The sequence below is a fragment of the Magnolia sinica genome, chromosome 10, assembly GCF_029962835.1.
Source record: "Magnolia sinica isolate HGM2019 chromosome 10, MsV1, whole genome shotgun sequence".
Lineage (NCBI taxonomy): Eukaryota > Viridiplantae > Streptophyta > Magnoliopsida > Magnoliales > Magnoliaceae > Magnolia > Magnolia sinica.
Window position 1 is genome coordinate 36816937 of NC_080582.1, and position 24441 is coordinate 36841377.

Consider the following 24441-nt stretch of genomic DNA (forward strand, 5'->3'; position numbering starts at 1 on the left):
GAAGGGTCAGATATACGAGACATTAAGAGATCTTCCATATCTCTAGGTGGGAGTTAGTGCAAAATCAAATAAAATCCGACATCTCATGGTTTTCCCAAAAATTACAGGATCCGAATACACATCAAAATACGATCGGATTGAACTCCAGCATCAGCTCCATTGTGTCAAATGCTAATGTTATAAAAAGACAATAGGCCAAGACTGGTCAGAAGAAATCATCCAAATAGCAAAAAGAAAAACTGTAACCTAAGTGTAAAAACTAGAAGATTGCATGGAAAAAGGTCACCTACACTGCCTAGGCATGGATGCTTGTGGAATTTAATTAAGTCCAATTTGGTATAGTGAGTTCCCCTTAAGGCCGCAGAAAGCGCAGGGTAGCTAACTACTTTAACAATCGAATAAAACAAGTACTCCTGGGGTAATCTGGGAAGCAATAGATAATCCAATACCGGGTCGATATCATTGTAAGGCCATAAAAAGTGTAGGGTCTCTACAATACTTTTCTGATGTTAGTACTGAACAGGAGTAAAAGGGTTGTGATTGGCGGCCCGCGCAGGGACAATCGCAACATATTTCTCAAACCTTTGTGATATGTGAGAGTTATCTATTTTCAGGCAACTAACTGACACAGACACAAAGGAAGGCAATGATTCTGGATCGCAATTCATTAATGACTGACAAATGCGGGATGTCCATTTGCTTTGGCATTCGATTGCACACAACCTCTGCCAAAGAGGGGCATCTGTAGACACCTCACCTTTAGCTAATAAGCTAATTGAGTTTAAACGGATGGATGGACAATCGAACCCCAATCCTGAACCCTAACCCTAGAAGCCTAAACCCTAGGAATATTAATTATAAACACTAACCCTCGAAGGTTAAATCCCAAGAACCCTAGTCATAAACCCTAAACTTAGCCCATTCAAGCTAGTCAACCCGGTCAGCCTAACCCTGAACCCTAGGAACCTAAAACCTTATAACCTTGATTCGGCTTGGCGAGTTAACTCACCCAGTCAACTCATTGAGTTAACTCACTTGGTCAGCCTACCCAACCCCACAACCTAGTCAAATCACTTAGTCAAAAGCCCAAAACCAAGCCCAATCAGAGAAATGACTGAAACCTCAAAGCAATAACTCCCATTTTTCGAACCTTACGTGTATGATTAAAGTGCATTTACTCCGATGCCCACCTCCTTACCCAAAATTACTCTTTTACCACTTCATCCAATTCATGGGATGATGCCATGTGGAAATCTCCAATCTAACCATCCAACCAACTTTTACCCCCGGGATCACTAAGAACTACAAGAAAACCGGGGTTATATATTATAAATAACCCATTTCTTTTCTCATTTCAGGCATCCACTCTCATTTCAACCCATTCCCATATCGAGAAATCCCTTAGCCTTAATCTTAGTCATCCCTTCACCGGGGGGGGGGGGGAGAGAGAGAGAGAGAGAGAGAGAGAGAGAGAGAGTCCAACTTTGGTCTAGCTGAGCCTAGCCTAGCTAGAGTCCAAACCTCCTGAGCCACCTAAGTTCAAATATGAACCACTTAATCTAGCCTCACAACACTACTATTCAACCAGTCATTCAAGCTTCTATCAGTTTCATCAAATCCAAGCATTAATATTATGCAATATTCATTCCCCTCTCAACCCCCATGCTCCTCATACACATTGGCATCATAGTACATTTTTCATTGTTTTCTCATATTTGACTAACGGTCGTATGCTCTGTGGCTTGCCGATATAATCGGATCTTGCCCATCAGAAACCTTATCTAGTTAGCCATCATTTTAGCATGCATACTATATTCCATCTTTTTCCACTGTATCTGACTGGCAGGTGTATTCTCTGAGACTTGTCAATATAATCACAACAAGTCCACAGAAACCGTAGCCGGTTGGCTATCGTTTTATCATAAGCAGCCACATAGCATCATAAACATCTCATACATATACCCTGCACTTGATCGTTTTGAATGTATGCTTTGTAGCTTGCCGATATACTCGGAACCTGCCCATCGGAAATTCAGATCAATAAATCATCACTACTATTACATCATATTACATTTATAGCATGCGAGAAATATCTCTTATTCTTCAAAAATTAATCAGATCTTATGAAGTAAAGATTATACATCCGTATGAGCACATTGGGTGCCTAACACCTTCCTACTCTATAACCACGGTCCCTTAGAATCTATAAAATGTAAACTCATGAGTCATCTTAAGGTTAAGGATCCTCAGATCCTCAATTTTAAGCGTTTATACAATGTCTAATTGACTATAGAATCGTAATAATTGGTTAGTAGCGACTCTGGTCAAATCTCACACTCTTTTACCTCAATCACAAAAGCTCTCTTAAGGGGCAAACAGTGGAAAGAAGAGAGTCTCTCTCCTTTGAAGAATCTTTAGGACATTAGCCCAAAACAATGGAAGATCTAATGCTTAAATGTACCACACCACAAGAATGATAGGGATGAAACACCTACCAAATGAAAACCTCCCGGGGCAACAGAAGTTTTAATCAAGTTGATATTTATGTTTTCCCTTCATCCACTTATGAACAGGTTAGATGGCAAATAAATATCATAATGGGCCTAAAAAGTTTCAATTGTAATTGGTAATGTCACCATTGTTTCCTATGGTGTAGTCCACTCAAGTCTTCGATCTATTTACTTTTTAGGATCATGCTTAAAATGATCTGTTTAGGATCATGCTTAAAATGATTTGTCATAATAGATGAACAATACAGATAAAATACATCCATTACAGTGGACCAAAAGAAACCCTCCTAGGACCATCTGTCTCTAGGTAGGTCCTGGTGGAGTAGTACCCAATTCACGCTCTCCTAAGACCTCCAAGTTCACACGGTGTGGCCCGCCTGACATTTGGATCAGGATGACTCCTGTATTTTCAATTGATGATGGTGAATTACACATGGTTAACCGGTTTGATGAAAGTTAAAAGATGGTAGTCCCAAAGTAAAAAACCATGGTTGGCTTCCCATCGCCATTGTTCCCTCTACTGTGGCCCACTAGAGCCATCTACATCTCACTGATTTTTTAACCCCGGGTCCTAGAATCGAGAACAAAACCTGATGAACGCAGTGGATTTTACATATAAAGCACGATGGCCCCACAAGCTTGGGGTTTTGCAGAGGATTTCCGTCCCGCGTAATGGGAATGGATTGTACGGTGAAGAACACAGCACCAAGCGTGGGCACTGTCTATATCTGACAAATCTCTTTAGGCTCTACCATGATTTATGTGTCTTATCCACACCGTTGATTCATTTCTCCTTATCATTTTTATGGCATGAGACCAAAAATGAGGCATATCTAAAAAATAAGTGGACCACACAACAGGAGGCAGATAGTGATGCCTATTGTTGAAACTTTCCTAGGGCCCACCATGATGTTTATTTTGCCATCCAAACTGTTCATAAGATCATACAGGCGTAGACGAAGGGATGATACAAATATCAGCTTGACATAAAACTCCTGGACCCATTAAGTTTTCAATGGTAAGCATTTAATCCTCACTTTTTCCTACATTGTGCTTCCCATGAACTTTGGATCTGCCTCAATTGAATTCATAATGTAAGATAATCTGGAAAAACTTATGGACGGCGTGGATAAAACATAAAGAGCAATATGGGGCCCACATAGTTTTGCCACGTATCCAAAGTACCAATCGTCGGTGCATTGTTGTAGAGTAGCCAATCCGAGTCCCGCGTAATGGTGGGGTGAAGTGAAAAAACTGCCATGGGGCTATCCTTTTGTTTGCCCTTTTACCTTGTCTTGCCGTCTCCTTTAATTAATTTAAAAGGAAAGCCAGAGAGGCGAACGAAAGCCCAACCACACCCCCCAACCCCACCCAACCCAACAAGGGAGAAGGAATGCTTCCGTCATTCTCTTCTTCTTCTTCTTCTTCTTCTAACCAATTCCACCTAAATTCCTACTACCTCCTTTTATCAATGCCATTTCTCTGACCATCCCATATCTCTCCATGGCTTTTGCGAAGCGCTCCTCTCCAAGCCCGCATCTGAACTCGTCCGCCTCGACTCGCGAGTTGAAGCAGCGAGTCATTACATGCCTCAACAAGCTTTCCGACCGAGACACTCATGCAATCGCCTCCTCCGAGCTCCATTCCATTGCCGACACGCTCTCTCACGATTCCTTCTCACCTTTCCTCTCCTGCATCTCCTCTACAGATTCTTCCCACAAATCCCCCGTCCGCCAGCAATGCGTCCGTCTCCTCACCTCTCTCTCCACCGCCCATCGCGACGCCCTCACTCCTCTCCTACCTCGAATGATCTCCACCGTCATTGTCCGCCGCCTCCGTGATCCTGATTCCTCCGTCCGTGCTGCCTGCGTCGATGCCGTCTCCTCCATGGCATCACACATCACCAAGCCTCCCTTCTCTGTCTTCCTCAAGCCGCTCTCCGAAGCCCTCGTCCTCGAGCAGGACTACAATTCCCAGATCGGATCCGCCCTCTGCCTCTCTGCTGCAATCGAGGCCGCTCCCAGTCCCGACCCTGCGCAGCTGCAGAGGCTTCTCCCACGGCTTGTGAAGCTGCTGAAGACTGACAGCTTCAAGGCCAAGCCGGCATTGCTGTCTCTGGTCGGGAGCATTGTCGCCGTTGGCACTGCCTCGACTGCCCATCTGTTGGGGCTTTTGATTCCTTGCTTGGTGGAGTTCCTGAGCAGTGATGACTGGGCTGCGAGGAAGGCAGCAGCTGAGGCGCTGACTCGTATGGCCCATGCCGAGAGGGATCTGCTCTCGGAGTTCAAGTCATCTTGCCTATCCACGTTTGAAGCTCGGAGATTCGATAAGGTGGTTAGCGGAAAGCTTTCTCATTCATATCTTTTATTGCCATCTATCTGTTTGTGCATTGGTTCCTCATGTCTTTTTTAATTCAATCTCATCCAGGTGAAAGTCGTTCGGGATGCGATGAATCAGATGTTGGAGGCTTGGAAGGACATTCCGGACATTTCTGATGATGTTTCAGCGCCATCTCAGTCGAAATCTTCCTCAAGAGGTGACTAACATATATCTTGTTTTTCTTGATTTCTTTTTCTATGATTTCTCTTTCTTTCTTACTTTTTGCGTACATCTCCTTCAAAATGCAATTCAGGTCATTCAGATCTAAAGAATTTTGCTTCTATGTTTTCTGGATTTGATCACAACTGCCTGCTCTTCCGCTTCTCCCATTCTTATTTTCTTTGTCTACTTATTCTGATTTAGGCAATTGAGTTCATTTGTAGATAGTAGAGGTTTGGGATTGTATGAATGTGCCTCCAGATCGCAGTTGGTTAGACAATTTAGGTTGTGGTTTTCTGTTTGGGACAGTGCGTAAACGGAACCCAATCTTATTTGAGATTCACATTTTCTACTTTTTCCCGATCTTGCTTGTGATTTAGGGGAAGGGCATCAGCTCCACCTTGCAATGCATGGATCCCCAGAACCTACCCTTTCTAACATCGATGCACAAAAAGCAGTTGTAGAATTTATACTTCTCCACGAATGTTTGTGTTTCTTGCTTCATCTGCTCTTTTTTCTTTTAAGGATTGTCCTTTTATCTCTCTCTCTCTCTCTCTCTCTCTCTCTCTCTCTCTCTCTCTCTCTCTACCTCTCTCTTTTTCTTCTGTAATTTGGGTGTTGATGTGGCAGAAAATGTAAGCGATGGGCGGTTCCCAGATGGATCAAAAGGTTCTAACAATGTGACAACTGACTTTCCATATTTGGCAAAGAAGAGAGCTCCGTTAAGAAGATCGCCTCCAACCGATGGTGCCTCTGCTACCGCCACAAGCAAGATTAATCCTCTTGGTAGTGACAAGAAATCAAGCCCACCTTTGTTCCGTAAGCTGGACCAAAAAAAACCATCGAATTGGAAGATAGAGATTGCCGTTCCTCATGCTCCACCTTACACAGCTGTCTGTGAAGATGGTCCTCAGAATGGTGAGGGGAGAGATGGGATTGGTCTGGAAAAGGGAGAAAATGTGAGAAGTAGGCCTACTAAGCTAGAAGTGAAACGTGTCCTCTTTGATAAGAACTGTGATGACAAGACTGTGAAGTTGGGTGGGCTGAGGTCGTCATCTCGCGTGGTTCCTTTCCAAGAGAAGGAAAGCTCGGATTCTATTGTTGGACATAACAATACTGGTGAAGAATTATTTGGAAGCCACAAAGACAACGATTTGTCTTTGATCCGCGAACAGCTGGTTCAGATAGAGAACCAGCAATCCAGCCTGCTGGATCTTCTCCAGGTATGCCCCTCTTTCTTCTAAGAAAGTGCAGTATCATGACAGTCGTAGGTTTGCAGTGTCCTGCCAGTTCAAATGAAGTTTGGGGTTGCTAAGCTCAGATTTCGATATGCCAAAATTGATGCCATTGGATTGCCATAATTGATTATGCTTTATTAATCTGTCTTTGTTGAGAAAAAGAGCAGGTGGGATCCTTCACTTGAATGACTATGCCCTATTAATCAGTGACAAGTAACATTTCCTTATGCTTTAAATGTATTTAGGCCATTCTACTTGCTACCACTTAATTCAAGTGGTCTTTACTATGGTGGAGCTGCGTCCTTCAATCAGTGGGTAGGATGCTTCTCATAATCAGTATCATGGGAGTGTGATTTATATGGGAAAAAAAAAAACACTAAAATAGAGATGAGCTTCACCATCGACTTGCATCACGAGTGTCTTGTCACTTGTGTCATTGGTTGTTTCATGTTCCAGCATTCACCTCTTTATCCTCACTAGACAAACTAAACTGGAAATCTTTGGTTGAGTTTCTTTGACACTTGCCAAATTCTGCTTGACAAATGCCCTTTGTTTTGCTGCCTACTCGATGGGTAGCTCTCATGGCATTGGCAACTTGTGCTATAGGTTCTTTATATAGACAACTGGGATGATCGACTAGGGCTCAACCTGGTCAGGCTGGCCCTATTCAAATCTTTTATTGTTCTTGGAAACACAGTTATGCTTGGAAACAAAGTTAGATGAATCCATTACCTCCAATAAGCAAGAATATCTTAGGAACACTATTATTGGTCTTTTCATTAGGCATTTGAGAAACCAGGAATTTTTTGCAGTGAGGAAGTCTAAGTGCCCAATTCTTTTTATTGTCTTACTAGTTGGCCCTTCTCTTTATTTTTCCAACAACCATTATTTTCATCCGCTTACTTCTGGATGGAGAAAATTAGCTTTGTCTGCCTTTACTTCTGTCTCCCATTGCCTAATCCTCCATTAGAGCGTTAAAATCTCATACCTAGTCCTAATGCAGGAGAGATCAGCTGCTTGATCTACTTTTTTGTGGATTCTTATCAGGATTATTTGGGTGCCACAGACGTACAGAGGCACACACATTACTTTGAGATCATTGGATATAGTCAGCACCATCCATGGTCATCAGATGTCTCATTATAAATATTCTCTTACATTCCCATCTTTGGAAATTTCTCTAGGCATTCTCTTATATATTGTTTTGATTTCAAAGACTGCTGATTTGTTTCAATCTTTCTTGTCCGTCTTCTATTCAGAGGTTCATTGGAAGCTCGCAGAACGGCATTCGTTCCCTGGAAACTAGAGTTCATGGTATTGAGATGGCATTGGATGAGATCTCCCATGACTTGGCTGTATCGACAGGAAGGATGCCGAACACTGACACTGCAGGAAATACATGTTGCAAACTACCTGGTGCAGAATTCCTTAGCTCGAAATTCTGGAGAAAAACAGAAGGTAGAACCCCGTCATCGAGGTTTCCAACATCTGGTGCAACACCATTGGCTGCTATGCGCAGCGCAGCCGACAAAGAAGGTGCTGACTCTGACAAGTTGGAGAACCGGAGGTATGGACTCCAGGGTGGGTTCGTTGTCAATCCATTAGCAGAGATTCACCCTCATTCAAGAGGGAGTTCAGAGGTTTGCTCGAGTGGAATGCCAAGTAATGCCATAGTCCATGAGAGTGATCGAAGGCAGGCTCTCAATCGCAACAACCAGAGTGAGATTTCCTCTCTCGCTGGAAATTTGCCAGCCAATGTGATCAGCAGGTGATGGATATTATTCATTTTTGGTTATTAGATTCTCTTCTTTCTTCCCTTTATCTCACAGTGGTTAGATCAGGTGACCTAATGGACGAGAGTCCTATTATTAAAAGATCAAGTGACCTATCACGAGAGTCCTATTATTAAAAATCAGAAGAACAAGTGACCTATCACGACAGTCCTATTATCTTCCAAAAAACAAAAAAGAAAAGAAAAGATTAATAACAACATGTTGGTTACCTGTTAAACCTACTGTTAGACTTGTTTTTTCTGCATTCTACTTGAAGATGCATGCTAATTAATTGCACAAGAGTTACCACAGGGATGTGACAGATGTGCACAAGATCCAGTCAACTCATCGAACCAGCCCCCCTTGGATGGTCCATGACCCAAAAATCTGGCTGGTTGGATGATCCTAGCTGCTAAATTTGAAGGAAAAGGCCTGACCAATTTTTGGGCCTTGCTGCAATCAAGTGGCTAGCTAGGACTACTCCAACTTACCTGATTTCTACATACAGTGTCTTGTTGGATTCTTGGTCTGGATCTCATAGTCATCTACCATGTATCCCTGTTGGAACATGTGTGGTAAAAATGAATTGCGATTAGAATTCCTCCTGGTTGAGCTTTTTCTTCCAAAACCCAATTCCCTCGTATTTCAGTTTCTTGAAAGCTTGCTATGTTTCACAAGAAAATGTTGACTAAAGGGTATAGTTGGCACACTGCTAGCATGGCAAATGTGTACCATGAATATTCCATGGCCTTAAAGTCAAGGTCTCTTTATTAGGTGGAACACGTGTATTTTGAATATATAGACCATTGGTCATTATTTTTATGTAACCATATATTTCTAGATGCAGATTGTATATAATATAGGGCTAGACACACTACATCCAACGATGACGTGTCATCAATGAAAAAGCACTTTGTGCATGTATCAGATGTAGGACCTATAGTGTAAAGGGCAAAATCATCGTCTTTACTTTTCACTATGGGTCCCACATCTTAAGCACATGGTGCTTTTTCATTGGCTTCATGTCATCACTAGATAGGATATGTTTAATCCCTGTTACAAGCAATCCATGTCCTATTTTTCTAGTACACATGGCTCACCTGATGATGTGCTGCCTGATTTTTGGGCGAGCGCATGTTAATGGTGGCCCCACATTCCACCTTGACATGCTCCTTCAGTTAGCCCCTCTCATGTTTCATTGACTTGGTAATAAGATGATAACCCGTCTGGCCGTCTCTACTTTAACCTTTGCTCTCATCACTTTTTCTTTTACCTATATGATATTGATATGTTGCTTCATTTCCACACAATGCACTATGTCACGCATGGCCTCAAAGTTACACCAGTCACATCTTGTTTGCTGTTGACGTAGTGGCGGGGTAGATAGATATATTGCGCTTCCTGCATCGCTATCTTGATGGTTCTTTTTTGCTTCTTTCAGATCTTCAGCATGATTGGGGTGGACCATACATATTCTGGCTTGGAGCCGTGGAACACATGGAAGCAAACGATGATCTTGAATATGAAACTAAAGATGCCTAATTGTCGAGATTTACGTAATGCAGGATGGATGAATCCTTGTAGTGGAAATTGGATCTGAGAGGAGAGTGGATTTGAAGTGGAAATAGGTAGAGAAAAGCTGAGTGATTGGTTAAATAATCATTTTATCATATGTAGCTGCATTCTTTTGATATTCTTAAAAGAGCTTGGAGAATGGAGAGAGCCATGTTATGATGTTCCTTTCCCCATGTACAGTGAAAAGATTCATTTTCTTGTCTGGAATGGGAAAATAAGGATGATCGATGAAGAATGGTGACCGCATTATTCTGTCGGCAATGTCACTAATTGCACTTGCATATTAATAATTTATCACATGGTCCTTAGAATATTAAAATCCAACCTATTCATAATTAGTTCCATTCACATGTCATCAAATGGCCCGTGCATTGTGGCTGGCCCCACACTAAACTGACCATGTGGTACCTAACTTCCTGGGGAAGTACATGATTGGTGGATTTTTCTCCCTTGATTCTGGCCCATTGCCTGCTTTGTTTCCTTTAACACCGGTTACAGGGAATTACTGTAACCCAAAGCTGTGGGGCCCTGTCCATGTGAAATCCACTCCATCCATAGTTTTGCAGCTCATGTTAATATGAGATCTGAGAAGTGATGCAGATGCTAAACACTGCGGATGGTTCCTGAGGCTCACCGTGATGTTCAGATTCCATCCAACCCTTTGGGAAGGGATGCAGCTTCGGTGGATCCCTGTGGGGCCCACCACGATGCTGATGCCGTCGATACGTTTCACCACATCATTTCAGGGCATGAGCCCACGCATGCAGCAGATCCAAATCTCAGGTGGACCACACCACGGGAAATAGTGGTGATTGAGCACTCCTGGGGTTCACAGGAATGCTTATTTACCATCCATCCTGTTGATAAGGTCATACAGACCTAGACGACGGGACCACACAAATATCTGCCTGATCCATGTTGATAAGGTTGTACAGAACTAGATGAAAGGACCACGCAAATATCAGCTTGATCCAAAACTTTTATGGCCCACAAGGTTTTTAATGGTCAGTCGCCACTTTTTCCTGTGGTGTGGTCCACCTGAGATTTGGATCTGCTGCATGTGTGGGCTCATGCACGAAATGTATAAACGGCATGGATATAAGACATACATCATGGTGGGCCCCACAATCAGGGATCCACCGAAGCCCCATCCCTTTTGGGGAGGTGATTACCATCATGATGAAGGGAAAACCCCAATATCAGCCTTATCCAAAAAATCTGTGGGCCCAAGAAGGTTTTAATGGTGGGTATTCAATCCCCACTGTTTCCAGTGGCATGGCCCAATTGAGCCTTCCATCTACCTTATTTTTGACTCTCAAACTAAAATGAGCTGGTGAAACCGATGGATTGTGTGGATTTCAGATAGACAGCGCAGTGGCCTCACCAGAGTTTTGGCGTATAGTAACTCATATTACAGAAAACTCGCGTCCGCTCTTCAATGCATTCAGTTTGCTCGGTCAGTGGATTCCGCCGTTGGTGTAAGGAGAGATGATGCGGTGGAGCCATTTGTCTGCAGGTGGCTGGGTATCCGTCGATCTGAACTGTCCATACGGTGATCCTCATTGTTAATGCACTATGATACAAAATCATATTTATCAACAGACCACACTATCTTTACTCTCCAGCACTTAATGTCGACCATTAATTAATTTTCTTTTCCACCGTTGATTTGGAGGCCACTGTTAGATGGAAAGGATCATCCAATCTATTTGTATCTCGAATAAATCATTATCCGTAGTGGTTCCCACTAGCTAGACAATCCCCTTCCACCTGTAATCCAGATTCTTCTGGCCCATTTCCCGTTGGTCTAAATATCTAAGTTGTCCATCCCTGATGGACAGTTCAGATGATCATTCGCATGGGCCATGTGGCAAGCTCTAGGTATCACGCATCACAACTGTAACAGGCATCCCGGTCCATCGCGTAACAGCTGGACGCGGATTCGGTACCACCCCTGCCAATCCCGAGCTCTGCACAGGCAGGGGATCTGAGGGGCCCACCGTTATGATGGGTGTTATCTACACTGTCCATCCATTTTTTTTCCATATCATTTAGGCTATGAGCCCAAAAATGAGGCAGATCCAACGCTTAAGTGGACCACACCACAGGAAGAGATCGCGTTAATGATGCTTACCGTTGAAGGCCAACCATAATGCTTATTTGCCATCCAACCTGTTCATAAGATCACAGGCCTAGATGAAGGGAAAACGCAAATATCAGCTTGATCCAAAACTTCTGAATCTTCCAAGAAGTTTTTAATGGTGAGAGTTCAATCCCTACTGTGGTCCATTTAAGCCTTGGATCGATCGTTTTTGGTCTGTTACACTAAATTGATATAAAAAATGGATGGACGGTGTAGATAAGTCCACACATCACGATGGTCCCTCAGAGACCCTGCCTGTGCGGAGCTGGGGAGGTTGGATGGGGTGGATAGTACTCAATCGGCGTCCATAACAGCCGGTGCTGGAGACGATATCTGGAGTTCCCCACCATCTGTCGGCGGCACCTGGATCCAGGTGGCGAGATTGATGCCCATCAGACAATGTATGTGGTCAGGGGTTGCATAAAACATACGTTTGGAAACAATAAGGTCAGTTGTCTATATCAATTTAGAAAAAAGATCTCTCTTCTATCAGGTGGACCGTGCAATTCCATGTTTGGGTAGGCCGTGTTGATGAGGATATTGTCGGTCACTTGCATGGTACGGTACGGGGTTGGATTGCTTTGGAAAAAAAAATCTTGAAAAAAAAAAAAAAACTTTTAAAATTTATAAATTTTGTAAAAAGAAATTGCGCTTTTGTGGTTCTTGTGTACCAAACTCTAAGCAGTTACATAAAAGATTTGAGGAGTTTTCTATCGTATAAGCCAAATCACTTGGCTATACAGATTTAAAGTATACAGTCTGAGCATGTGGACGCCTAAGAGGAGAATAGCTTTATACAAAAGATGAAGTAGATTGCGACGGTAGTGTATGTCCTTAAATTCTTTTTATTGATGGGAAGTTTGTCTGGATCGACCTCTTACCGTGAATGGAATTCGGCCATTAGTGATCTTTACACGTGTATTATTCTTTTTCAGGTACACATTTTCCTTTTAGGTAGCAGTTGATCCCTCTTTAGTTAACTATGAGTTGGCTCAATGATGAAAGAATAGCGACACATCTACCAGGCTTTGGTCATGAGAGAGTTGTCTCGGTTCTTGAGAAGCCTAATTTTTGTAACCATTCTTACATATCGGATCATCTCCATCTAGTTTGTTGTTATCAATATATGTCAATTGAACTAAAGATGAACTCAAATGGCTTAATCTTTACCATTGGGTCATTTTTTGTAATGACCTGAATTTTAGGAGCCTCCGATATCCCAAATACAAACTTATGATATGGAAACATAGTTTAAGGCGTAATTAAATGATATCCATTATGGTATTAGAGAAATAACCAAGATATTCATCATCATGGTAGAGAAATAACTAAGAACTTGTTATCAATTCATAGTTTTAACAGTGTACCATCAATAACATGACCAAACCAAACCATACAGTCATCCAAATATAACAGCAAGAGTCCATTTAGCTAGGGACTCAAGTATATAACCAAATAAATATCTAAAAGCTCAAGTATCCTAAAGTAACTAATCCAAAGAAAAACAAGAAACCAGTCATGCTAGCCTACTATTGCCCCCTCTTGTATCTAGAAGTATGATACTTCCTCCACGTCCACATATACATTCTCTACCACAGCAGCCTCTAAGGCACTTCTATCACCGACATCTGTGTTGGTGTTTTGGAATACTGTTGCGAAAGAGTTATATCTGTGTTGGTGTTTTGGAATACCGTTGCGAAAGAGTAACTGATCAACTCAATATTACCATTCTACTAAATTGTACAAGCTGTTAAGACACTCAAGTATAGGTATTAATGGTATAACATATCAAACAAGTCCCTAACTAGGTTGAATTAAATGCATGGATGTCATAATATGAGTATGCATGTTCTAGGAATAAAATATAACCAAGAGGGATATAACTTGTCACCAATATCACCCAAGAATATAAACAATGCTAAAGTGAAATGGCACATTACCAACATCACCCTTAAATATAAATAAAGCTGATAGTGATGTGGCTAATCGCCAACATTACCCGCAATGCAATCCAAGCTGACAATAATATAACTTATCACCAAAATTGCATGCAAATGCCATGATATGCATGTAGTAGCCAATTTGTTATTGTTATTCCAATTTATAACTAGCATATTGGGGAAACTAAAATACCACAATTATACCAATAGTCCAATAACCAGGATCACGTGGCGTATTGCCAGTGTCCCATAATCTAAGGTCAAGGTTCGTCACCTGATCTCAATTGTAAAGAAATAATTCCAAAGGTACGGGTAAAATGCCCAATATTTCAAATCAAAATGGTAAGAGTCATCGCCGAATATAAGTAAGAGAATGAATTTTTTGTGGATTTATGTGAACGTATCAAGACGGCATAACTCATGGATTGGAAGAAATTACCAAATTCAAGGATTTACACGTCGACCAAGAGGGTCACTACCACAAACACATTATATGCAAGGCTTGTTACCTTGATAAATGCCCACTAGTCACTATGGGGGACTTGTCACTCAACATAGGCTGATAGCTCGAGTATAGTGTCTCATACCACTATCCTCAGCTCATGAGTCTTTGTATAAGGATTATATATCACACTAACGGTTATAATTAGTGACTGTAAATCAAATAGGAATTGTGGTATGCTAGATCTATGGAAGTGTGTGACAACAATCAATTGATTCCAAACTAGTAAATGATCAACTTTGGGTGAGACTTATTCGGAGGATCAAGGGACCTTGTCATCGGTAATGTGGCTAATCACCAACATTATCCGCAATGCAATCCAAGCTGACAACAATATGGCTCGTCACTAAAACTGTCCACAAATGCCATGATATGTATGAAGTAGCCAATCTGTTATTGTTATTCCAATTTACAACCAACATGTTAGGGAAACTAAAATACCATAATTATACCAATAGTCCAATAACCAGGATTACGTGTCATATCACCAGTGGTCAGGGTTCATCGCCCGATCTCAATTATAAAGAAACAATTTCAAAAGTACAGGTAAAATGCCTAAGATTTCAAATCAAAATGGTAAGGGTCATCACCGAAGATCAGTAAGAGAATGATTTATCATGGATTTAGTTAATGCCTTGAGACGACAAATCATGGATTGGAAGAAATTATTAAATTTAAGTATTTACAAGTCGACCAAGAGGGTCACTACCACAAACACATTATATACAAGACATGTCACTTCGATAAATGCCCATTGGTCATGATGGGGGGCTCGTCACTCAACATATGCCAACGGCTTAGGCATATTGTCCCATACCACTATTCCCAGCTCATGAGTTTTTGTATAAGGATTACATATCACACTAACAGTTATAATTAGTACCTGTAAATCAAATGGGAATCATAGTATGCTAGATCTAAGGAAGTGTGTGACAACAATCAATCCATTTCAAACTAGTAAACGATCAACTTTGGGTGAGACTTATTCGGAGGATCAAGGGAACTTCAATCAAATTGACATTGGGAGTTTAGAATACACGTGTGGACCTAGCCATTTTAGTCGACCAAACAAGTTTGTGATAGCCAACCAAAAGGAAGGGAGCCCACTGGTCAAATGGTTCACAAAGCTTGATCCAAGGCATTCTAATAATGGACTATAAAGCACATAATTGAATCATATGTTACATTAATACCAACATTGCAACAAGTTAATTAAGGCTTAAAAACAAGCATTTGATCAACAGTTGAAACAGAACTAATCAATTACCATTCAACAAATAGCATTGATAGATTCTATCATCATGAATCTACTCAAACAATCAATTCATCAAATATATCAGTATCCTACCAGCAATTTCATGAAGCTCAAGTTAATAAGATAGTTCTAGCAAGTAATAGCATAGGTAACTTCAACAAAATACCCAACATTACTAACTGTAGCTATTAGGAACTGATAGATAGTAATTTGGAAAGAATAGTCATCACCTTAGGTTTCAACTCTCTTGATTTGACACCTTTAGGACTAGGGTTTGAGGAATAACTCAATTTTCTAATTTCTATCCAACAACTACAAGTAAGATTATGGAATTCTATAATTCAATCTTATAATCACATAAATTGAAATAGATTACCTCTAATTTAGATTGGGATTGTTAGGATTTGAGGATAAGGCAATTCCAGCAAACCCCCTTCACTAACATGAGACCCCCAATTCAATACCTCCATCTCTACTCTTTAAATTACTTTTCTTATCTTAAGCCCCCAATTCTTCCTTGGTGAAAATTCTAATGAGAGAAATAGTTGGCTATAAGGATGCTTATATAGTGGGATTTGGGGGTGTGGTTACCTTCAAAATGGGACTAATGACCCAATTATCCCTAGGGGTAACTGATTTAAGCTTTTAGGGTCCGTTTGGGGATGGGTTGACCTATCAAATCCATTATTTGGATACATTAGATAGAGATCTATCCAATGATGTGCTCGCCTCGCTTATTGGTCGCTTCGATCGATGACTTTGGCTACAAATTCAATTCAATAGTGACCGATCTTCAATTGGGATCACGGCTATACAAATATATGAGGAATGGTGATTAAGGATGGTGTCCGTATTTTGATCGTGATCCAATGGCTAAAAGTCTTCAACATTAGATAAATTCAAATGAACTAATTTCTCTTTTTGGAAAACTCTTGGAAACTTCCCTTCTATACTAGAGGATCTTCACGCATCTGATGTGCCCACTTGCAGCTCCAAGTTAAACGATTCGACACACAATCTCGACAGTTCGATTCATGTGGGATGTCAAGCCTACTGAGGCAAATGTTTTTCTATAGCTTCATGGTCAATGGTCTACTAACTAAAGGTCTAGAATTTGTTTGGTTAATTTGGTCATTTTTAGGGTGATTGAAGAAGTGGGGTTTCTTGTGTATGATGAATAAAGCCTGAATAATCTAAATTTATCATTTGGTCTTCACAGGATTAGTGGAAAGGGTGATTTGGCCCTAATTACTCTAAGTCATTGATTTGATGGTTATAGGGGTAATTCGGTCAATTTAGGATATGTACGTATAGTAGTTTAGATCTAATTCGTTAGTTATGCTAATTTAAGTAGGTCTTCATTATAGTTCAGTGTTTTGATTTAGTAGGTGGTAGGTTCGATAGATCTTGGCCTTCAATTAATGAATCATATGGCTAGGCCCGAGAATTAGGTGATTGGGTGTAATCGTTAGCTTCCTATAGGTATCTAATCAAATTGGTATTATTCTGGTAATGGTAAAGCCTATATATTTGTTAGGATCGAGTATTAAAGATCACTAGTTGATAAAATAAGATAAATCTCACAAAAAAAAAGTAATAACGATTTTTTTGAAATTCAAGTTGGTGAAAATCGAAAGTCTTACAATCTACCCCCTTAAAATAAATTTTGTTCCTAGAATTTTCTAACATTTCTATTATGCAAATTGGTGAGGACATAACGGCTCATGATGCCGGAATTTCTACTGAGTTCATTGTAATAGGTTGGTCTGCGGGTATATGTATATATTAATCTTAAACAAACTCGTGGTTATTATGAAGATCTACCCCCCATAAAATTTCTCACCTTCGAGATTCAAGAAAATACGTCAAAATCATTAATATTGCCCTTAAATATTTAACTATAAGATTTATCTAAGGGGTGCATCGTTCCTCAGATGAGTTTATCCCAAGCCTAGACATAAGATCCTTTCTTTACTTTACTCGATTCTTATAACTTTATATCTCTAGTGGATAGATTTTCTCATGGATAGAGAAGTTTTCTATTCCTCCCAAGCAATCTAACTTACATGGATTAAGGCAAGGATTTTATTTCTAATATTACTTCAAACTTTCTTCTAAGAATCAATTCATAGTTCTAAGCTCCACCAAAAGTTAAGGAATCGCTTCAACAACATTCAAAAGTCATAACTATTCCCCACTATCTAGAGTATAAATTTTCATTTTTAGCGTTCGAGCTAACATGGAAAGACGGTGATAGTGGGTTTGAGCTCGATACATAGATCTTATGCCTGATCAGGACAGTGAGTTCATTTATATTCTTTCCTAATCTTGGTGGATCCCGATCTTCTGCTTGATCAAGGGATTGAGTTCATTAGTAATTGTTCAGGATTTAGAATTTGGATCGAACTGTATATATTTCTCTTAAACATAGTTCTGTAAGTTCATAGTCTGAATTATTCTAAACACTTGGGGAAAATATCATGTAATTTTTCATCTCCGTGAGGAGTAAGCTTCAATGGCCCATCTCACTTACAATGCACACTCTGATTATTTTGTGAACCATTAGAAACATGTTCGTGTCAAATCTCCTATGTTTAGTTAGGGTTTCTCCTCTAGTTATTTCTAATTGCTGGGAGTTGTAGGGAAATGCTATCTTTAGAGGTAAGTTTTAGAAAGTTTGAATTTTCTATTTCTAAAGATATTTCCTTTAGGGTCAAGTTCAAAGTATGTTCTTATTTAATCTATATTCAACTTGGTGGGTTATGAATTTCCCACGATGCCCAAGTTTTTATTTCTAAGTAAAAACAACTATCCTAGAAAGATTTCCAAGGAGCTAAGATTTCTTCTCTATATTCACCATTTTCCATAATTCTAAGGGATTTCACCTAAGTTTAAGTCAATAATTCTCAACACGCTAACTTTGAGTAATTAAAGTTTGTATATGCCCACTCCCTAAGGCCCGGTTCTTCCTTTGCACTTCTCCTCTTGGCCATGAGCAAAATGATTATCAAAATTAGAATAAAAGCAAAAATAGTAGGGACAAGGCCACTATCTTGATGTTAGGGTTGGAGGACTTGTGACACAGGGAAAAGGGCATGGAAAGGAAGATGAAGGACACCATCTCCTCAACATGATATGAACTTTGAATCTACACGGTGAAATGGTTCTTAAATCCATAAGAGATAAGAAAATTCAAATTTCTTTTATTGTAGTCTATCTCTAAAATGAGATTACAAGGCTTTAAATAATAAAACGCAATCCCAAGTAAGAGTCCTGATGCAAATAAACTGAAACTTTTCCCAAAATAGTAAAACTTACTAAAAGTAGAAAGTATTAATCTAACTAAGCAAGATAATTCTTGGCATAATAAGAAGTAAATCATAAGAAGACACCAAATACTAAAACTGTATGATAAAAAGGATACGTCCAATCTAAAACTTACTAAAAATAATATATATATTTTTTCAAAAAATAGCATTTTTCTATAGGAAGGAGTCATTTTCTCATGAAACTGAGCAGCACGACACCCATTAAGGCATTAATTGACCCGGAATGGCCTATTAAGTAGGAATTCATATGATGTGTATCCCGTAACTCATTTCAGATCAAAAGTTATGGTTGATTTATGGTTAGCACTTAGAATGAGAATTTTTCTCAATCTGAAATGAATCTCTTCAATCCAAATGCACTTGGGACCCAGATACATCATCTTAGGTACGCTCTTGGGAAATTTAGAAGATGGAAAGGTATGATGACAATGGCCTTAAAGGCCTTTTAAAATGTCTCATGGTGTGGAACAATTCGGGTTGGGTTCGGTTGATCGAGCTCTATCTTGGTTGACCGAGATTTGTTGTTCAATTTTTAAAAATGTACTTGGGGTTCTTAGGTCGATCGAGCACTGTCTCGGTTAACTGAGACTTGTTAATCACCTAAATTTAGAGAGGACCTCTAGTGCTCCTCGGTTGACCGAAAATTTCTTCGATCGACCGAATCCCCCTATTAGTCCATTGAAGAAAGAGAGTCTAAAGACTCTTAGTTAACCAAAAATTCCTTTAGTAAACCGAATCTTACTGGACTAAAACCATCTGAAATTCAAAGCTTTTGGAATTTTACTCTAACACTTCTCATTTGGCTTTGGTCCATCCATTTAAATTGCTCTAAGTCAAATTCAAATGATAAAAGGGATTACATATTTAATGATCTCGAACAGGGCTACCCTAGTGTTTAGATGTCTAAGTTTTAAGTTTCAAGAGCAAGCAATCATTGGAAATTTGATCATGAGGTCCATTGTATCTAATCTCATAGCCTATTTAAGTCAGTGCGAAGTTTATATGAGTCCTCAATGTGATGCCCCATCATTGTGTGGTCACATGTGGGCAGGCACACATGGGCGAGCACACATGTGGATGGGCCCCAGGGTGGTTGGCAAACTATTGTGTGGCTGGTAGGCTACTGTGCACACAGTGAAGGTGAAACTTTGTCCTACATCGAAAGCATCGTTCGAAGTTGTGGTGGCTATAAGTTGGGTTCTTTCCTTAATAGGAAAGACATGTTTTAAATTTGTGAGTTTCGGTAAAGCGGACAATATCATGTGTTATGGGGATAACCCTTACAAGTGGTATCAAAGCTGAGGACGGCTCTGCCCTCAGTGGGGGATATTGTGATGCCCCGTCATTGTGTGGTCACATGTGGGCAAGCACATGTGGGTAGGCGCATATGTGGACGGGCCCCAAGGTGGCTGGCAAGCTACTGTGTGGCTAGTATGCTACTGTGATGGTAGGCTACTGTGCACATAGTGAAGGTGGATCTTTGTCCCACATTGAAAGCGTCATCCAAAGTTGTGGTGGCTATAAGTTAGGTTCTTTTCTTAACATGTATGACTTGTTTTAAATCTGTGAGCTTCAGCAAAGCAGACAATATCATGTGTTGTGTGGACGTACCTTACACCCAACCCACAGGTTAGTTTATCTCTCCAATTCGATACCATCTTGTAACACCTGTAACACCCTAGATTTCAGGAGTCGAGTGTGTCCCCGATCCCCGATATCTTGGGTGTTAACTTACAATGTGGAAGCATAGTTTAAGGCTGAATCAAATGATATCAATCATGGTAGTGGAGAAATAATCAAGAATGTATCATTAGTTCATAGTTTTAATTGTGTATCATCGATAACATGACTAAACCAAACCATACAATCATCCAAATATAACAGTAGGAGTCCACTCAGTTAGGGACTTAAGTACATAACCAAATAAATGCCTAAAAGTTCAAGTATCGTAAAGTAACTAATCCAAAGAAAACTAAGAAACTAGCCATGCCAGACTACTTCTGTCCCTCCTGCATCTGGAAGTAGGGTACTTCCTCCATGGGGTCCACATATACATCCTTCAACATAGCAGCCTCTAAGGCACCTGCATCGCAGACATCTGGATTGGTTTACCATTTTACCAAATTGCATAAGGTGTCAATACACTTAAGCATAGGTAATATAGAGATGTATTTGCCTAGACATATGCAAAAATGCCTGGCTTGGAACCAGTAATGGCAATGCACCGACTCAACATCTTTAATGACAAGATATTGGTTAAACAGGCACAAAGACACTTTCATCCTGACTTAATACCTTCAATAGAAGAAGTGAACAACCTAATTAAAGTTGGTTTCATAAGGGAAGTCAAATATCCTATACGGATTTCTAATATTGTCCCTGTGAAGGAAAAGAGCGGACAAATCAAAGTTTGTGTCGATTTTAAAGATTTAAACGAAGAATGCCTAAAAGAAGATTTTTCATTGCCCATAACAGAATTATTGATTGATAGCACAACAAAGTATGCGGTCATATTTTTCATGGATGGATACGCTGGATATACTTAGATACACATGGCGCTTGAGGACAAAAAGGCTACTGCATTCAGGACATCTCTAGGAATTTATTGTTATAAGGCCATGCCTTTTGCACTCAAGAACGCTGGGGCTACATATCAAAGGGCAATGCATAATATTTTTCATGACATGATGCGAAAACACGTTGAATGCTATGTTGATGATTTAGTGGTCCAGTTTAATGATCATGAAGAACATTGCGAACATTTGTTGTCGGTCTTTCACTGCCTTAGAAAGAATCAATTGAAGATGAATCCGACAAAATGTGCATTCAGTGTGTCATCGGGTAAATTCTTGGGATTTGTTATCAGGCATTGGGGGGATTAAAATCAATCTGAGAAAGATTAAGGCTATCCAAGAAATGCCGCCTCCCTTGAAAACATTAAAATAATTGAAACGTTTGCCAAGGAAGTTAGCCTATATTCATCGTTTTATATCAAATTTGGTTGGAAGATGTCAGCCATTCGTTCACCTCATGAAAAGGGGGCAGAATTCCTATGGGATCAAACATGCTAGAATGCGTTTGATTCTATCAAAGAGTTATTAAAACAACCGCAAGTATTGACCACACTTATAAAAGGCAAGCCTTTGATTCTATATATTGCAGCATGCAAAAATTCCCCATGGGCTCTGTTGGCTCAATGCAATGAACATGGGAAAGAAAACGCCCTTTATTATCTAAGAAGAACTTTGATAGGAGTAGAATGTAACTACTCACTCATCGAGAAAATATGCTTAGCCCTAGTATTTGTGGTACAAAAGCTACGACACTACTGTCTCTCTCATGAGATGACTCTGATCTCACGAGCAGATCTAATTAAATACTTCATAACAAGGTCAACGTTGTCGAGAAGATTAGCCAAATGGATGTACTTCTCTTTGAATTTATAATCGCTTATGAACCATTAAAAGCAATAAAAGGGTAGGCAATTGCTAATTTTCTAACAGCTCACCTGGTCCCAGATAATGAGGAGATTTATGATGAATTGCCAAACAAACAGGTGTTGCTAGTCGAATCGTCCAATGCTTGGCAGATGTACTTTGATGGCGACTCCCGGATGTCAAGAGCGGGGGTCGGAATAATATTTATTAGTTCTCAAGGCAATCTGCTTCCGTACTCCTTCACACTGGGGGCAGCATGTACAAATAACGAGGATGAATATAATGCCCTCATTATAGGATTGAAAATAGTTCATGAGATAAACATACGAGTCTTGAAGATTTTTGGAGATTCTAAATTGGCGATAAATCAGTTGACAATAGAATTCGAAATAAGAAAGCCAGAAATATTTCCTTATTACCGACGAGCATAGAAATTATTAGAGGGTTTTCATAATGTTGAAATTAAACATATACCACGATATGAGAACGTAAGAGTAGATGTATTAGCCAGTCTGGCTGTGGCTCTTTCCTGCCATGATAATAGCCCTCTCCATATAACAATTGAAGAATGGAGATTTCTACCATTGCTAGAGCTCTTGAGCGAAATTACCAGAGCATAACCAATATCTTGCCTAGAGTCATAATCAATGACCGACGATAGCCCTTCATTGATTATCTTAAGTATGGAATTTTACTTGAAGAACAGTCAATGAGAGCACGGATTAAACAGAGATTGAAAAAGTTCGTCATGCACAATGAGGTATTATATCAAAAATCTTATGATGAAATGTTGTTACGTTGTCTGGATATAAAAGAAGCCTATTATGTACTACGAGAAGCCTACTCAAGAGAGTGGGGGCCCATTAGGCTGGCCGAAATTTATTCCACTGTATACATTGCGGGGGTATTATTAGTCTTCTATGTTTAAAGATGCAATAACTTATATGAAGCAATGCCATGAATGCCAGGTGCATGGCGATATTATACACGTACCGCCTGAAGACTTCATCAATCGATGGCTTCATGGCCCTTTGTGGCTTGTGAAGATGGTAAGAGTGGAAGTACAATTATTAAATGAATGGCAAGACTATATGGTACATAAAAGCTTCAATAAAGAGAAGAGTAGTAGAAAGTGTTCCATAAGCCACAAGAGAAATGAGCTAGCCAGTCAAGGGGAGAGATCTCATGTATATCTGGAAATTTAATCATCTCCTTGAAATGTTCGATAGTAGTCTCTAAGATCTCGGGTTGATGATTTGCTAGGGAGAAATGTGCGAATCCCTCATTCATAAGCATGTCTTTGTAAAAGAAATTGCCTATAATGGGAAGGCCTACCATTTGGTACAAATCCAACAGAATAATACTAACTTCACCCAAAGGAAGATGGAATGAGTTAGTTATTGAACAATAATATTTGAGAAAACCCTTGAAGACGGTTGTATCCTTATAGAAGTACTTTTATGTGGCTTCGATTGCGTTCAAAAGATTGATTTGAATTAAGACATTCGAATACTTCTCGATAATAGTTCGGGCCCATGCACTGTAATAGTTGAGTGAAGACAAGAATCCTCTAGTTTTGAACTCCCTATTTCCCCATAATGATTCTCTAGTGCGGAAGTGTTGTTGAACGATTTTGAAATAATGAGTAGGGTAAAAGTGACGAGGGTTGTAACATGGTTGTAAGAATCTCATCAGAGAAAGTCTGCCGGTTTCTTGATGAGACTATTTCTCTACGACATATCCCCCTAGAATTTGAGACTCTGTCACAGTCCAATGATCTATGAAGACAAGTTTGTTACGAGTCATTTGGTCAGTTCGCTCACTATGAAGAATTGACCAATGATGGCATAAATTCATAGGGATGATGATCATTTCGTCCTTAAATAGGCTGTGAAATTTAAATATTTTTGATGAACTTCTACATAATTCCAAGTGTTTTGCAATTTCTACTCCTATTGGGATTGTTGATTCTTACTCTTCGGTTGCCTTTTCTTTGAAGAAGAGATGGTAGTAGCTATTTCTCTATTAGAAAAGCAAAAGTCATCGGTTCGAATGTTGATGGAAACTGGTTCTTTAAAGAGTAAGGGGTTTTTTGTGGTGATTTTTTTATCTTTTTACAAGCCAGTCTTCAGATTGAGTAGGCCAAAACTGGTCAGAGGCAGACTGTTGAAGAGTTGGATGCTCTTGAGAAGCACTAGATGT

At 40.0% G+C, this 24441-nt stretch overlaps 1 protein-coding gene across 1 annotated transcript; it reads left to right on the forward strand.

Annotated features, from left to right (window-relative positions):
- The first annotated feature begins 3813 nt into the window (after positions 1 to 3813).
- LOC131258305 (TORTIFOLIA1-like protein 4) lies at positions 3814 to 9868 on the forward strand. Its single transcript, XM_058259536.1, has 5 exons — positions 3814 to 4841; positions 4938 to 5046; positions 5679 to 6271; positions 7546 to 8054; positions 9500 to 9868. The coding sequence occupies exons 1-5, from the start codon at positions 4014 to 4016 to the stop codon at positions 9510 to 9512; spliced, it is 2052 nt and encodes a 683-aa protein (XP_058115519.1). The 5' UTR covers positions 3814 to 4013; the 3' UTR covers positions 9513 to 9868.
- The last annotated feature ends 14573 nt before the right edge of the window (positions 9869 to 24441 follow it).

Bases quoted from the DNA above. Each gene is read 5' to 3' on its own strand.
- LOC131258305 (XM_058259536.1), top strand. From the start codon at position 4,014: ATGGCTTTTGCGAAGCGCTCCTCTCCAAGCCCGCATCTGAACTCGTCC. The intron at 4,842-4,937 runs GTGGTTAGCGGA...AATCTCATCCAG, and splicing joins AAGCTCGGAGATTCGATAAG to GTGAAAGTCGTTCGGGATGC. The intron at 5,047-5,678 runs GTGACTAACATA...TTGATGTGGCAG, and splicing joins GTCGAAATCTTCCTCAAGAG to AAAATGTAAGCGATGGGCGG.